At 36.3% G+C, this 14,599-nt stretch overlaps 1 protein-coding gene across 12 annotated transcripts in view; it reads left to right on the top strand.

The window, feature by feature from the left end:
• LOC115225588 (coiled-coil domain-containing protein 171) overlaps window positions 1-14,599 on the top strand; it is a 268,237-nt gene that overhangs the window by 126,700 nt on the left and 126,938 nt on the right. For 11 of the 12 annotated variants that reach the window (XM_036498806.1, XM_036498818.1, XM_036498816.1 and 8 more), the window contains 3 exons: window positions 387-481; window positions 2,063-2,155; window positions 4,850-4,944. In XM_036498806.1, the coding sequence (XP_036354699.1) occupies window positions 387-481; window positions 2,063-2,155; window positions 4,850-4,944 (283 nt within the window). The remainder of the gene's footprint in view (window positions 1-386; window positions 482-2,062; window positions 2,156-4,849; window positions 4,945-14,599) is intronic. The other variant, XM_036498824.1, reaches the window with a different exon arrangement.

Below are 14,599 nucleotides of genomic sequence, written 5' to 3'. Positions count from 1 at the left end.
GTGCATTCACCCAACATAAGGTTGTGTTACAGGCAGGGACAGCCTGATTTTGGTGAATGCTAAAGTGGCACTGATACTCATGCTGAACTGTTGTGACAGACTCATTATTCTTCATGTAATTGTCATAGGCAAACACATGATGCTCTATCATCCACAGTGCCATGGCTTCACCTGAAAAAAAAATGCTAAGACATGTCCCTCCCATCGGGGTTGAGTAATAGCCATTTCAAAAATGTCCGTTCTCTCTGCCACACCCTGCATATATATATTTATGTGTATGTTAACAAAGCAAATTTGAATTAAGTTATTAAAATGATTTTCCAGTCTTTGAAAATAGACCCTAAATGAAGACAAATCTTTTGTAAAATGTCACAATGCAATTTCAGGTGAAAAGTCAAAACTAGAAGATGATTTAAAGAAATCATTGATGGAGCTGAAAGAGTCACAGGAAAAAGAATTAAACTTAAAACGAGACTTAAATGTAGGAAACATATTTCATTTATTGTTATGCATGTTATTCATTTATTGTTATTGTTTAATCAATAATGCACTGCCTCTCCTTCATGTTTCAGGGTCAGAGTTATATTTTAAGTATGGTTAATATTCAAATTGTAACATCTCAAATAGATGTGAAACTTTATCTACATAGATACACAGTTCGAAACCTGTTAATGAACTTGTTACTGTTTTATTCCAAATGGTTGCTTATAATTACATTGAAAATCTTAGTAGGTGCCGCTGGACTGGCTCCCATGCCAGTGGCACGTAAAATGCACCATTTGAGCATGATCAATGCCAGTACCACTGGACTGGCTCCTAAAAAGCACTATTCAAGCGTAGTCAATGCCAGTACCACCTGACTAGCCCTTGTGCCGGTGGCACATAAAAAGCACCCACTACACTCTCGGAGTTGTTAGTGTTAGAAAGAGCATCCAGATCAGATTGGAGCCTGTCGCAGCCTCTTGGCTTGCTAGTTGTCAGTCAAACTGTCCAACCCATGCCGGCATGGAAAGGGAACATTAAACGATGATGATGATGTATTTATTTCCTTCATATAAGGTGATTTTCAGTTGAAACCTTTAATTGAATGTTAGGAAGACAGATGTGTTCTGGTAGTTTGAGCAGAGCACTTTTTTGTAAAAATGTAAAGTATGTTTGAAAACTGAATAAATTTGAGGAATGTGATTCCTTTAGTTTCAAAAACATATCGACTCTTAATGTTTTTTAATTAAAGACAAGGTTAGTATTATTCTAGGGTGGAAAGTATTGGTGACTAAATCAGAATTTAATAAATACTAGTAATGATCCTTTCTATCAAAGGCACAAGGCTTGAAATTTTAGGAGGAGGGACTAGTTGAGTACATCGACCCCAGTGTTTCACTGGTACTTATCGACCCAAAAGGATGAAAGACAAAGTCGACCTTGACAGAACTTGAACCCAAAGCATGAAGACAGATGAAATGCTGCTAAGCATAAGACGTTATAAAGCAGCTAATATTTTATTTCTTTGACCCACATTAAGTTTATATTAACATTCTTCAACTTCTTAATCTACAATTAAATCCAGTGTTGAATTGTATTTTCATATCAGATGGCAATTTTGAGAAGGACTGAGAGAGAAATGTGTGGTGTGAAGCTGTTTGATAAGAGGAGAACTGAGGACTTGATGGGGATGCTGGGGATAGAGGAATCAGTGGAACAGCTGGCAAGGGTAAATGGAGTGTGGTGGTATGGCTATGTGTTGAGAAGGGATGAGAAGCATGCTCTGAAGAGGATGCTAGAGTTTGAGGTAAATGGACAGGGAAAGCAAGGTAGACTGAGGAAAATGAGGAGGAGATTGGGAGGGTTGGCTTGAGAAGGGAGGACGCACAAAACCGGGCAAGATGGTGAGATGGTGTGAGGGCGGTTGCTATGGCATTGAGGTAGATCCAGGCACCCCCGTTAAATGGGACAAAACCCAGATATAAAATATATATAAATGTATGTATGTATGTTCGTTCATTCATTCATTCCATTATTCATGTTAAAACAAAAATTACTAAAGGTTCTTAATGATTTTCAGACTGCCTTTTCTCATATCAAATCAATGGAGATCAGCATAGAATCAGAAAGGGAAACACACTTAGAATCTAAATTCAAGACAGAAGTTATGCAGGTAAATGGTCTATGTATATCTTTACAGTAGAGGGCAATGTATTGGTATTGTCCCAGATCTAATGTTCAGAAATTTATAATTATTTCAGTTCATACTCTTTGTTCAAATCCTTTAACAATCCTCTTAACTTTTCATCCCTCTAATCTAAATACATAATATACCGGCTTCAATTCAACTACAGAAATGTTTTCTTTACATATCTGTAGCTTTACCTTGTTAAGTGAAAACTATAGATTCTTTAATTTCAAACAGCTCCAGATAGCTGAACCCCCTCAAATCCCATCCTATTGTCATAAAAGAGATGACACATTGGATAATATAATCCTAGATATTCTCTCTGAATAAAAACGATGGTCATCATGATCTGTTAGATCAGTGTTGATGATGTGAGGCCAAATAACAACTCTGAAAGGGTAAATAATTAAGGTTTCAGTTTAGATCATAAAGGGTCAGAGCTATATATTACAAAGTATTTTGTTTGGTTCCCTTTTTTGCTGTACCTCTGTTTGTGCCCTAATAATCTAATAAATATCATAATAATATTTTTCTAAAATATGCTAAAGACAATATGGAAAAGCCAAACAATAGCCAATAAACTAAATGTCTTGATAGAGTGGAAGTAACCTAGAGTGAAAACCAACCATTACTTTAAAAAAGGGTCAGTGTGTAGCTACAAATATTTATGAAAACAAAATAATGATAAAAGTGGCAACTTCAGATTATACATTCAATACAAAGAAATAGTTAACATGATTTCTGGCTGCCAATTTATTTCCAGTCAGGGTACATTCACAGATATGATTGAGTTGAGGCAATATACAAAAACACTGATGTGAAAATGAGTAAGTACTGGATAAACAATGTACCAAACACAGTACATGAGAATGACCCGGTCACAAACACCTGGGACATGCCTGTTAAGACATCAAGAGATCAAGGCAACTCACTCAGCTATAAGTATCAAGCAGTGAATAGTACACTGCACTCTATGAGGCATATCCATCTGATCAAGAAAACATTGCACTGAAGGAGGTGAAAAAACTACCTAAAAGGAATATCTTGAAATTGAACTAGACAGAAAGTTGAGTATGAAGGTGAAAACAGAACTTATTAAAACATGAAGCTCATCAACAAGAGCCATTCTAAGATTCACAGCTCCACACACAGTCCAAAAACTAGCTTTTCTCATCATAGCTATCTTATCAATTGTAGTTACAATACAATAGCACAACCCAAACAGTTCGCTCTTTGCACACTATACAGTAACCACCCAATAAAATGACACCTCACTTAACAGATTTATACTTGATAAAATTATCACCAAACAGTATAACACAGCACATGCTCTACACAATGCACACCTATAAAGTAACGCAAAACATACTCTTACAAAATCCATACTCGATACTATAAAACCAACAACTCACATTCTATACAATTGCCACCTATTAATATGGCACATGATACATGCACTACACAATTACCACCTGACTCTATAACGCATAACACTAATTACAAAATATATGGAACACAAACACCACCTATCAAAATAACTCACATTGCACACATTCTACAAAACAAACAGATATTAAATTAATGCTAAAAGCAATGAATTAAATGTCTCATAAAATCACAATTCTCAAGAACATGGGGGTGTACCTATTAGAACAGTAGAAACTTGCATAAAACTGGTGAAAACATGATAGTGAGAATAATTGTATTTAATATAGGCACAAGGCCAGAAATCTGATGGGAGGAGATTAGTCAATTACATTGACCGCCCCCCCCCCCCCCCAGTACTGGGCTAGTACTTTATCTTACCAACCACCAAAAGAGAAGAGGTAAATGTGGTATTCAACTACTGATCTACAATGGTGATCATTGTACTTGACTACTGATCTATAATGGAGAACTATTTATTTATAGTAGTCGGTATTAGAATATTGATCTGTTGTGGTGGCCACATTACATGACTACAGATCTACAGAGATGGTCATGGTATTGAATGACTCATCTATTATAGTGATCATTGTACTAAACTAAACTACTGTTATCATAGAACTGGACTGTTGGAATATTTTGGTAATGATAGTATTGGACTACTGATCCAGGGGACTATGTTTTCAACTTCTGCTACCACTAACTAATAACTTCTGCTCCTGATTAAGTAAACTTACTTTATTTACTTCAGTCTACTAGCATGAAAATAGGTGGCACTCCAGAGCATATATTCATCATTAGTCTCAGAAAACAGCTAAGGTATTGCCACATCAGTAGGCTATAAGAGAGAAGATCACATTAAATATCAGTGCTTCATATTCTGTCAGTCACAATGCAATAATTCTGTTTCCAAGAAGACACTTGTCTTTGGAAAGTATACCAGCTGATATAATTCACAGCAACATTATCAGTTTACAGTGCTGCTGAGTTGAATTCCTTCTATAGGAAACATTACCTGTTATAAAGAGGTTTTCTATTCAGAATAAATTCGTTTTTCATTTGCTTATTTCTATGAAAACTGAAGATGATCACAAGAGGTTTGGTTGAAGAAAATAATGATTAGGAATGTCTAATAAAACAATCCCATAAATATCTGTGACATATTCCACCTTAACTGATACATGTTAAACTTAGACTTCTACTCCTCAGAGCCTTCTTTATCAACTATTCTTAATATGTTTTATATTTATTTAGATGCATGTGCAAGACTTGGACAAAACCCTTCAAATGGAGCGTACTGCTTCAAAAGAAGCTCAGAAGACTTTTGAAGAAATGAATAAAAAACTTAGGTATGTCAAGAAATGTTCATGATGCTGTAAGTGTCATTATCATCATCTGATTTTCCATGCTGAATACATTATTTCTTACTTATTGTCTGCCTCTTTCCAGTTTCTTCTGTAAACTGTAATTTTTCTTACTTCAGCTGTTACTTCACATTTCTCTACTTTCATCTTTTCCTATTATCAAATACCACCTCCAATCATTCATTCATTCATTCATAATCTCATATTCTTGAGATTAACGCTACACATGTAGAAAATTATACATATTTTGTTGCTCAATAATCACCTGGAATATTTAACAATTTTTGTTCATGCTGTGATGCTATCACCACTCAAGTGGTTAAGAAGTTCACTTTGCAATCATGATAACCTGGGTTCAATCCCATTTCATGGAACTTTGAGCTAGTATCTTTACAATAGCTGTGAATCTGCCAAAGCCATGTGAATGGAAATAGGTAGACAGAAACAATGTGAAAGCCCATTGGAAGATTGTACATGTAATTCAAAGGGCCAAACCTTGTTAGACACTGTGCCACTCTGATTTCCTATTAGGGTTGCAACTATTTGTGGGATATTCAACCACCTACACTATAATTCAATGAATAAATGGTTCAGGTGAGAAAACAACTGCATCTCCCAGACTGAGGCTGGATGCAAAATATAAAATGGGTCTCCTGCCTTGACTTTCTTATTAGGAGCTCTTTTGCATTCCTTCAGGAATCTGATATCCTTTGGTGGTGGTGACTGGTGTCTGTTAACTTTAACTCTTTGCAGATCAGTCTACTTGGCAATTTACGCAAAGACCTTGTTGTTTCTCCATTTGTATTTGCCTTCTCCTAGTGCCTTAGGGCATCTAGTCAAGATGTGATACATAGTGCAAAGAGTTGCTCCATACTGTCTCATATTTTAAGGTTATTTGGGGTTATCAAGAAGAGATCAGCAACAGCATGAAGGAGGAAGGACAATCTTCCCTGGTCACTGCCCCAGTGATCCTTCCAGGACAGCAGGTGCTCTAACATTTGGTGCCACTGTATCCATTGTCCCTGGTGTGCAAGACCTACTACCTTCACTCAGCAATCCTTCTCTATTGAATCACAGATCCTTCATGAGTTCTCTCTTGTTCCTCTTGTTGGTGCTTCTCCAATTCTTGATGCTGTAATTGCCAAGTCCTAGCCATCTTTGATAAACTACTCCAATAATCTCCTGGCATTTCCAGTATGCCTCTGCTTTCTTCACAACTTCCTGCAACTTCCATTTTCTGCCACACTTTACAGTCTTGTTGGTGTATCTGACTCTCTCATTCTTCATATAGAAGCAATGTGCTGATTACTCTTTCCTTTGTGGGTTCCTCTACCACTGGAGGAAGATAATTGGTTGGCAGAGCTTAAAGGTCTTTTGGGGGGAACACCCAATCATCTTCACACTAATTTACTGTGTGGCTTCTGTGTTACTTCTACCTGGATCATGGCAAAATCATGAAGCAAACATGATCCCTGCAGTCTGGGTATGATGCCATACTGGGAGCACCATACTTTGAACCTTCCATGTAGCTAACTTTTATCAACTGCCAATATCCTAAGAGGTATGACTGTAATCTTTCCCAATGAATCAGACTCCTTTTTCTTGAATTGTTGGATCCCTACGTCCCTGAATGCTGATGATGTCATCTGTCAGCTTTCCTTAGAAGATATTCAGGTTCGGAAATTCCACTGGATTAAAATGTGACCATGTAGCCATGTTTTCCAGTTAGCTCGGTGTCCACCATACCCTTTCAGTTGGTGGTGTCATAACTATTATGCCATCCATAAAGGCTCTGCAAAGTGGATTTCTTGTATTTTCATATTTCAGTACCTCTCTACTGCTTCCTTCCCAACTCTAACAGTAGGTTCATGGCTACCATAGGTAGTACCATTGAACTTGTGCACCCTGCTACAATGCCTTTTTCCAGTCTCTGCTATTTAGTGGTGAAATTTCCCACTATGAGCCTTATCATCAGTGAATTCATGTGACATTATGAATTTGATTACTTCTGTTCATACTTGATAGGATTCCAATGCACTTTGGAGTACTGGTGGGGCACACTTGGGTATGCTTTGACAAGATCCAAACATACAACAGGGAGTGAGTTGTTGTTCCTCTTTGCCTTCTTAATGACATGGCTGATCGCTGATGCATGTTTGAAGCATCCAGATTAGCCTGGGACCCCTTCTTTCTGGACACTCATGTTGATGCACTCATTGGCCAGGAGATATGATATTAAACTTTTGGTAACGATGGCCCAAAAGATCTTTCCCTCCATGTTTATAAGAGAAATCTCTTGAAACTGGTCAAATCCTACTGAGTTTTCCTCTTTTGAGACAAAACAGCCTTCAGCAAGTATCCAAAGCCAAGGTTTCTGCTGCTTCTTCCAGATCAAACATAAAAGTTTTGCTAACTTTCTTAACAGCTGTGGGCAGTTTTGTAAATTCATTAAGTGGTATTAGATGGCTCTGGAGCAGAACCTGTACAAACTTTTACCACAACTGCCCTCACTTTGTTGAAAATGAAGTCTGCTATATTGAAACGGGTGTGGAGTTTGAGCTTTGGCAGTGGAGAGAGAGAATTTCCTAATGGAATATCTCTCCTGGGGTCACCATGCATTACTGCTACTCTGCTCTCCACCTCTTTCCTGAAGCACATTAACATGTTGCATTTTGGCTTTCTGAGGAAGTCAACCATGAACTGGAAGGACTGGTTAAAAATAAGACCTTTTCTCTCTGCTTTTTTGAAAGTGACACTGCCCTACAAAGCTGGAGCAGGTTTCTTCATGAATTCAAACTAGGTTGATTTAAATTTACTTTACTTTCGTTGTCTGCATCTTTCCACCTTTTCTTCAGCTACCTTAGCACTTTTCTCAATTCTGTCATCTGATGTTACCTCCTACTGTGACTGTTCTGTTTACTGCTTTTGTTAGCTTCATGCCAAAAGTATCTTGGCATGCTTGGTATCCCACTTGCACCATGGTTTTATCTTCCTGGAAGTGTCACCCTTCAAAATGTTGTCTTGTCCAACAGAATCCATCTCAGATTTGTCACTGGAGGCAAATTCTGCTATGATTTCTTCTCAAAGCCCTTACAGCTTTCAGATTAATCCACTCTTCTTATGTATTGAGCAAGTTGAGCAGAGAGGCCCTGGGCATTGTGATTTATATTTTACCCTGGTCCTTCTCTGACTTACAAGAAGTGCTAATACTGCCAGAACTAGGCCCCTAGGTACTGTTTGATGCTTTGCATTGCTCTTTGCATTCCAATTTTCTTTGATGAATCTTCATGCCATGTTCACTCCTAAATACTCTACCACAGTCAGTCCATCTCTTTTTCTATGATTTTATTTAACATACTGCCTCCTAGACTTGCTGTCAGTCATCCTGAGATTTATCAACTCCTTATATTCATTACATGTTAGGTGTTAAGTTGTAACTCTTTCATGTCATAATCCCCCACTGGTTAAACATTTGCCACTGTTTAATAACATCTAAGCAAAGTAAATTTTCCCTACCTTAAAATAACCTCACTTCTGGGGTTCATTTCACAATTAAAAATATATTATCTGCATATTGAATCTCCCCTGAATCCCCAGTGTCAGATTTAGTTCTATAGGCTTGTAATGTATGGAAAATCAGTGCCACCATTCAGTGGAGTCTTAAATCACCTGTGTCTTCTCTTAGCCTACAAGAACTGAAATATATTTCTGTTTCTAGCTGTAATTGAGTTGAATAGAAAATTATGTTAAAACTTGTGGAGATATTTCATTTGTTTGAGTGAGTTATTTTGTATTATTGTGATTACATATGAAAGTGTTGATATCATCTGGGCAATGATTTTTACATTCTATTCTTTCACTCACTCTCCTATTGTTAGTTGTTGTGACATGTTTCTTCAGTAACCACCCAATATTTAAGGTATACAAGATTAGGCTAGTTATCCATAGAGTAACAGAACAGACAGGATGAGTCAGTGTTGTTTGATATATCTATGCCATGCTTTAGCAATCAAACAATTAATTTCTCACCAAGGTCTTGCTTCATCAAGGCTAACTTCACATATTAAACAACACAAATATGCTAAAGAAGTTTAATTTATGAGGATCTTTCAATACTCTACTAATATTAGCTTCTTTGAAAAGAAAAAAACAATTGGCATAATTTGAACTATGAAATATAAATCATAAGTATAACATCTCCACCCCAAAACTTCAGTATGCTTCATTCATATCTATGTTTCAAATATCTCATGGTAGATGATACTTTGTGTGAATGTTATTTGCAGAAAGTCTCTAGGAAAATGTTATCTCTAGGAAGATTACAAAATACTTATTAGTGCTACAGGCCTTAGCAGAGGAGTTTTAGACTTGTTGCGTAAAGTAACTACTATGTGCTGATGACTAGTTTTTATAGGTGAATCTGTAGAAGACTTAGAGAAAACATTCCAGATTTGGAAGCAAAATATAGAATCAAGAGGTTTCAAAGTAAATTTAGAGAAAGCAGGAACATTGTACTGTCAGAGAAATAAACTCAAATTGCAAAAAAGGCTCAGGTAGAAATTCCATATGGTGTACTTGGTGCAAGCACTCGTTGCACAAGATATGTAGTGGGGTCGCAAAAGAAGGTAGACTTCTTATGTCAAAAAGAAAATTCTTCAAATGTTTAGGAGTAAGTAGCTTTTATTACATCATCATCATCATTTAACCCTTTAGCATTTAAACCGGCCATATCCAGCCAAAAGTATTCTGCCTGTTTTATGTTCAGCATGGCCAGATCTGGTCTCTCACACCAACTCTACAAGATCATTTGAAAAATTAACAGCTACCTCATCAAAATCTCATAGCTACAAGATAATGCATGATTAGTTCAAAACAATATGGATAAAAAAGGATTAATTTTGGCAGAATAATGTGAACCCTAAAGGGTTAATGTTTGCTTTCTGTGTTGGCAGTAGTTGGATGGCTTGACAGGAGCTGGCAGGCCAGAGGACTGCACTAAGCTTCTCTGTCTATTTTGGTATGGTTTGTATAGTTGGATGCCCTTCCTAACCACCTTACAGAGTGGACTGAGTGCTTTTTATATGGCACCAGCACCGGCAAAGTCTGTTTTGACATGGTTTTTATGGTTGGATTCCCTTCCTAATGCCAACTACTTTACAGAGTGGCCTGGGTGCTTTCTACATAGCACCAGCACCAGCGAGGTTTACTTTAGTATGGTTTTTACAGCTGGATGCCCTTCCAAATGCCAATCACTTTACAGTATGGACTGGATGCTTTTTACATAGCACCAGCACTGGTGGGATCACAAGGTAGCTCACAAAGCAAAGATCCTTTGAAAAGTGGAGTATTGGAGGAGGTAGCCTTGTACCAAGTAATGAGAGGTTAGAGTGTGACAGAGAGAGAGAAACAAGTGTCTTGCTGTAGAGGAGACACATGATTACCTAGTCAGAGGGAGAGAATGAGAGAAAGAGAGAGAGAGACGGAGGCAAAAGAAAGACATTTATAACCAATCCTTCCAATTCATAGCTCCAAGGTGACCAAAGCTTTATGAGTAGATTTGGTAGGCAGAAACTGAGAGAATCTTGTTCCCAAACTAAGTAATACTTCCTCATGCCTAGACATGTTTTCCCTGGAAGATTGGAGATGAACAACATTGCTTCCATGACAGTGGTACTCATTTACAAGATGTCAAGAGAAGAGTATACACAAGCACACACATTTATTCACACACACACATATACAAGAACTAGCTTCTTATAGTTTCTGTCTACCAAATCTACAAGGCTTTCATCAACCAAGGGCTATAGAACTCACTTGCTCAAGGCACCACATGTGGGACTGCATCTGAAACCACATGGTTCGGAAGTGAACTTTTAAACCACATGGCTGTGATAATGTAAAATTAAACACTTATTTACTTCTTAATGAAAATGAACAAAATGAAGAATGCAAAAGAAATGCAAGCGAGAATTAAAGAGCATTGTTGTTTGCTTGAAGCATTGTTGTACAAAAGTGGAATAATTAATGAAATAAGAAATAAGGAAAGCTTCTAACAATGCAGAAAGTTATAAAAAAACTTCATATTTTGGGTGCAAAGGCCTATCTTCAGAAGAATACAGTCAAAGACATGTATATTTACACAGATCCTGCCATTTTGGATAGACCAGTACTTGTGCTAGTAGCAGCATTTCCCCAAATGCTGCTGTAGTTGGTGTTGTACCTGTCACAATGGGGACAGCTGTGCTGGAGACAAGGAAGACTGGTTGAGGTTGGCAACGGTAGTGGTGGTGGTGGTGGCGGTGTCTACATCCCCATAGTTGGTGGTAGTGGTAAGTGTTGTGGTAGTAGTTGGCGGTGTATGTTCTTGTAGTATCTGCTGGCATGGTGGTTGATGGCAGTTTACAACAAACATTCCTCAATATGGCATGAAATAGCAGTGGTGGAGGGTACTGGTAGGTATCAGTGCTAGTCACTATTGTGGTAGTAAGGATGTTGGTCATGGTTGCAGTAACAAAGGGAGTGTTTGACAGTATATTCACAGAAGCCACTGACCCAATTTCAATCAACCATTGACTTTTGGGGTTAAGTTGGTGGATCAATAAAGATAGGCCTTGCAGTGGATCAGTAAAGATAGACCTTTTGCACCTGAAATATAAAGGTTTTTAAACTTTGTGCATTGTTGGAAGCTTTCTTTCTTTCCCATTTCATTCATTATTCTTCTTCAACGAGAGATAATTATTTTTCACACGTTAATGTGAAGGAGGATATTGTTTGCTATAACATAATAATTGTACATCAAGAGGAAAAGAGGTTAATTTTTAGCCTCAAATCTTCCTCAACATCGAATTTGATTTTGTATTTATCTTTCTTTTTTTCTTTTTAAGAAAAACCAACATGTGGAATCTAGTTTTTCGTTGTTAAGTTGTAACAAAATGCATTAAAAATTAGGCCACTTTCTTACATAATTAATTTAGATACTCTTTACAACTTAAGCAAAAACCAATTCAGATGTTCTTAATTTTTGTTTCAGAGTAGTGTTGCATGAAAATTCAATTAAGAAATCCACTTAGTTCATTTTATTGTAACATTTCTTCATTTTCTGACTTTTCACTGAATGGATTTCTAATCCAAATCTTTGTTGACATAGTTTTGGGATGGGGAATATTCATTCAAATTTTTTGTTAAACTTAAAAGTTGTTTTTGAATTGATGCAGAAAATGCATCTAATTGTAAGTTTATTTCTAAATGATTTCTTTATAATTTACATAATGCTTCAATGGACTGAAATTTTCCTTTTAGAACATGTTCCATCCACAAAGTCAGTTATTTAATTATTGCTTTTCTTTCTCCATGAACTTTAACAACATTTATGTTTGTGCTTTACAAGTTCAAATTTAATTCATTTACAATAGAATATTTCATATAAGTAGGTCAGCCATAATAACCAATCAAATTCTTGAAATCTATTTTTAAAATCAAATATATCTCTTGCTAACAGAGCATGTTCATCTAGAAACAATAAAATTTCATTTTATAATTCAAGAAGTTATTCCAAAGCATTTCCTTTATATTCCACTGATAACTCATAATGCAAAAGGTGTTCATATTCTTTTCCCTGTTCTTTACACAACTCAGTAATGGTCCTATTATTCAGTGGACAAAATTTTATATAATTTATCAAGTTTATATATTCATGAAAAGTTAAGTCAAAAATTAAGAGCAGACATTTCACAACTAAAACTTGCCTGTGAATGAGAGATTGTTCTATATTTCCCTACTTGTCAATTCTGCATTTAACTATATTTTTATACATAATTAGTGCAGTTAAAAAAATCTCTTCTTTTTCCATACACTCAAGATGTTAGAATTTTCAGGCATGAAAATTTAATTTTAATCTTTTTTTAACATACTTTTTTTAACCATGCTTATATGGGTTGAATGGAGTTCAGGTTTTTTTACAGCCAGATGCCCTACCTGTTGCCATTTTCTCATCTGCTTCCAAGTATGATAACGTTTTCCCATGGCCAGACATGTTTACATGAAAGATTGGAAACGAACAGCACTGCTTGTTTGGTGACACTCATTTACAACTTTCACACAATGTCACGACAAGGAGACACAAACACACATGCTCTCATATCAGCATTTCTTACTCCTATTTCAGTTGGAATAGTTTTCTATAGTTTTCTACCTCCAACAAAGCATCAGGAGTTCTTAAAGAAGAGGAAAAAACGCCTTTGTTCCCTTTGTAAAATTCAGACAGAATATTATCACTGTTTTGCTGTTTTTACTACTAGGTAGATCAGTATGGTTGTTGGGGTTCCTTTCTATTTCTGTCATTTTAGGGCATCATAGAATAATGTTAGCCAAGTGTTTGCTTAAATTATTTTTGTTACAAATGGAGGTTAACATAGTGGAGTAGTACTCAGTCCCTTGTTATATACTATACTCTCCTGTCTAGAATGTCTAGAATTGGAATACCAGTTGAAGACTTTAAGTGGGAAACTTTCACAATTTAAAAATGTAAGAGCAGTCTTTTCACCTTGTCTCCTATATCTAAGGCATGCTGAATAGTGCAAAATTTCTTCTTAGTAATTGATAGCACACTTTCAAGCTGTTCTTTATGCTTTTGACTTAACAGTTCTAAGTTGATTGGCTGTAGTTTCCATTGAATTTTCATCAAACTTCAGTTAGGCACTTCTTTCTTTTTCCTATAACAGTGTTATAATTGTAGATGCATTTTCTTCAACCAAGTTTACTTCAGATGCTTTATTTGTCCAAAATATTTTGATAGCAGTATCACACATTGCTTCTTTTAGGCAATTCTAAGTTTTATCGAGGAAAATGAAACAAACCGAGAAGCAACTAAACATAGAGTTCAACTGCTCCACAATTAGTTTGCTTAAGGTTGCATTGTACTGTAGCATCTTGCCCTTCTGAATTTTTTTTTTTTTTTATTAAATCTCTCTTTTGGCTGTAGCAATAAAAAGGATGAGATTTGTATCAGAATCAGTGTTCTTATGTGATCTTGGTCAATGTAGACATCTAGGTCTAGTTTTTTTACCATTGTAGAATGCGTTTGTTACATTGAAAGAGTCATGAGAGCAGAGCACTGTCTATTTTTGTTGATTGCACCAACTCCAAACTGTCCCAAGAAAGACCAATTTGAATAATCAGATCTCTCTCAAGCATTGAAGTCACCCAGAAGAGTTGAGGAGTGATGACATATGCACTAAATAATGTTTGCAAAGTCTTACTAGTTGTTTAACTTTAAAGACAGGATGTTCCTATTCTCTCTCACAGGTGTATTGATATTGCTAAAGAATTTATTGCTGTCTCCATGCACAGCATAGTCTTCAGATCTACAGCCTTTTCAGTAAAATATATAATGATTCACTTTCAAATACTCAGAGTTAGCCAATCTTGCCTTCTCATTCAAACATTCTATTGCAAGTCAGTATTGACAAGTCCAGTACACATTCTCACATTTCAGATCTTCAACTTCAGTGATGTTGTTTTGCTTTGTTTCAACTTATGTCTGCTTGTTGGCTTTAAATCCATCTTCATATACCCCATCAGGCAAACAGATGTGATGGATTAGCACTTTACTGATCAGTGCAACTGAAAAGAATTGACCTAT

Source organism: Octopus sinensis, linkage group LG2, assembly GCF_006345805.1.
Source record: "Octopus sinensis linkage group LG2, ASM634580v1, whole genome shotgun sequence".
NCBI lineage: Eukaryota > Metazoa > Mollusca > Cephalopoda > Octopoda > Octopodidae > Octopus > Octopus sinensis.
This window is presented reverse-complemented; position numbering and strand designations above follow the sequence as displayed.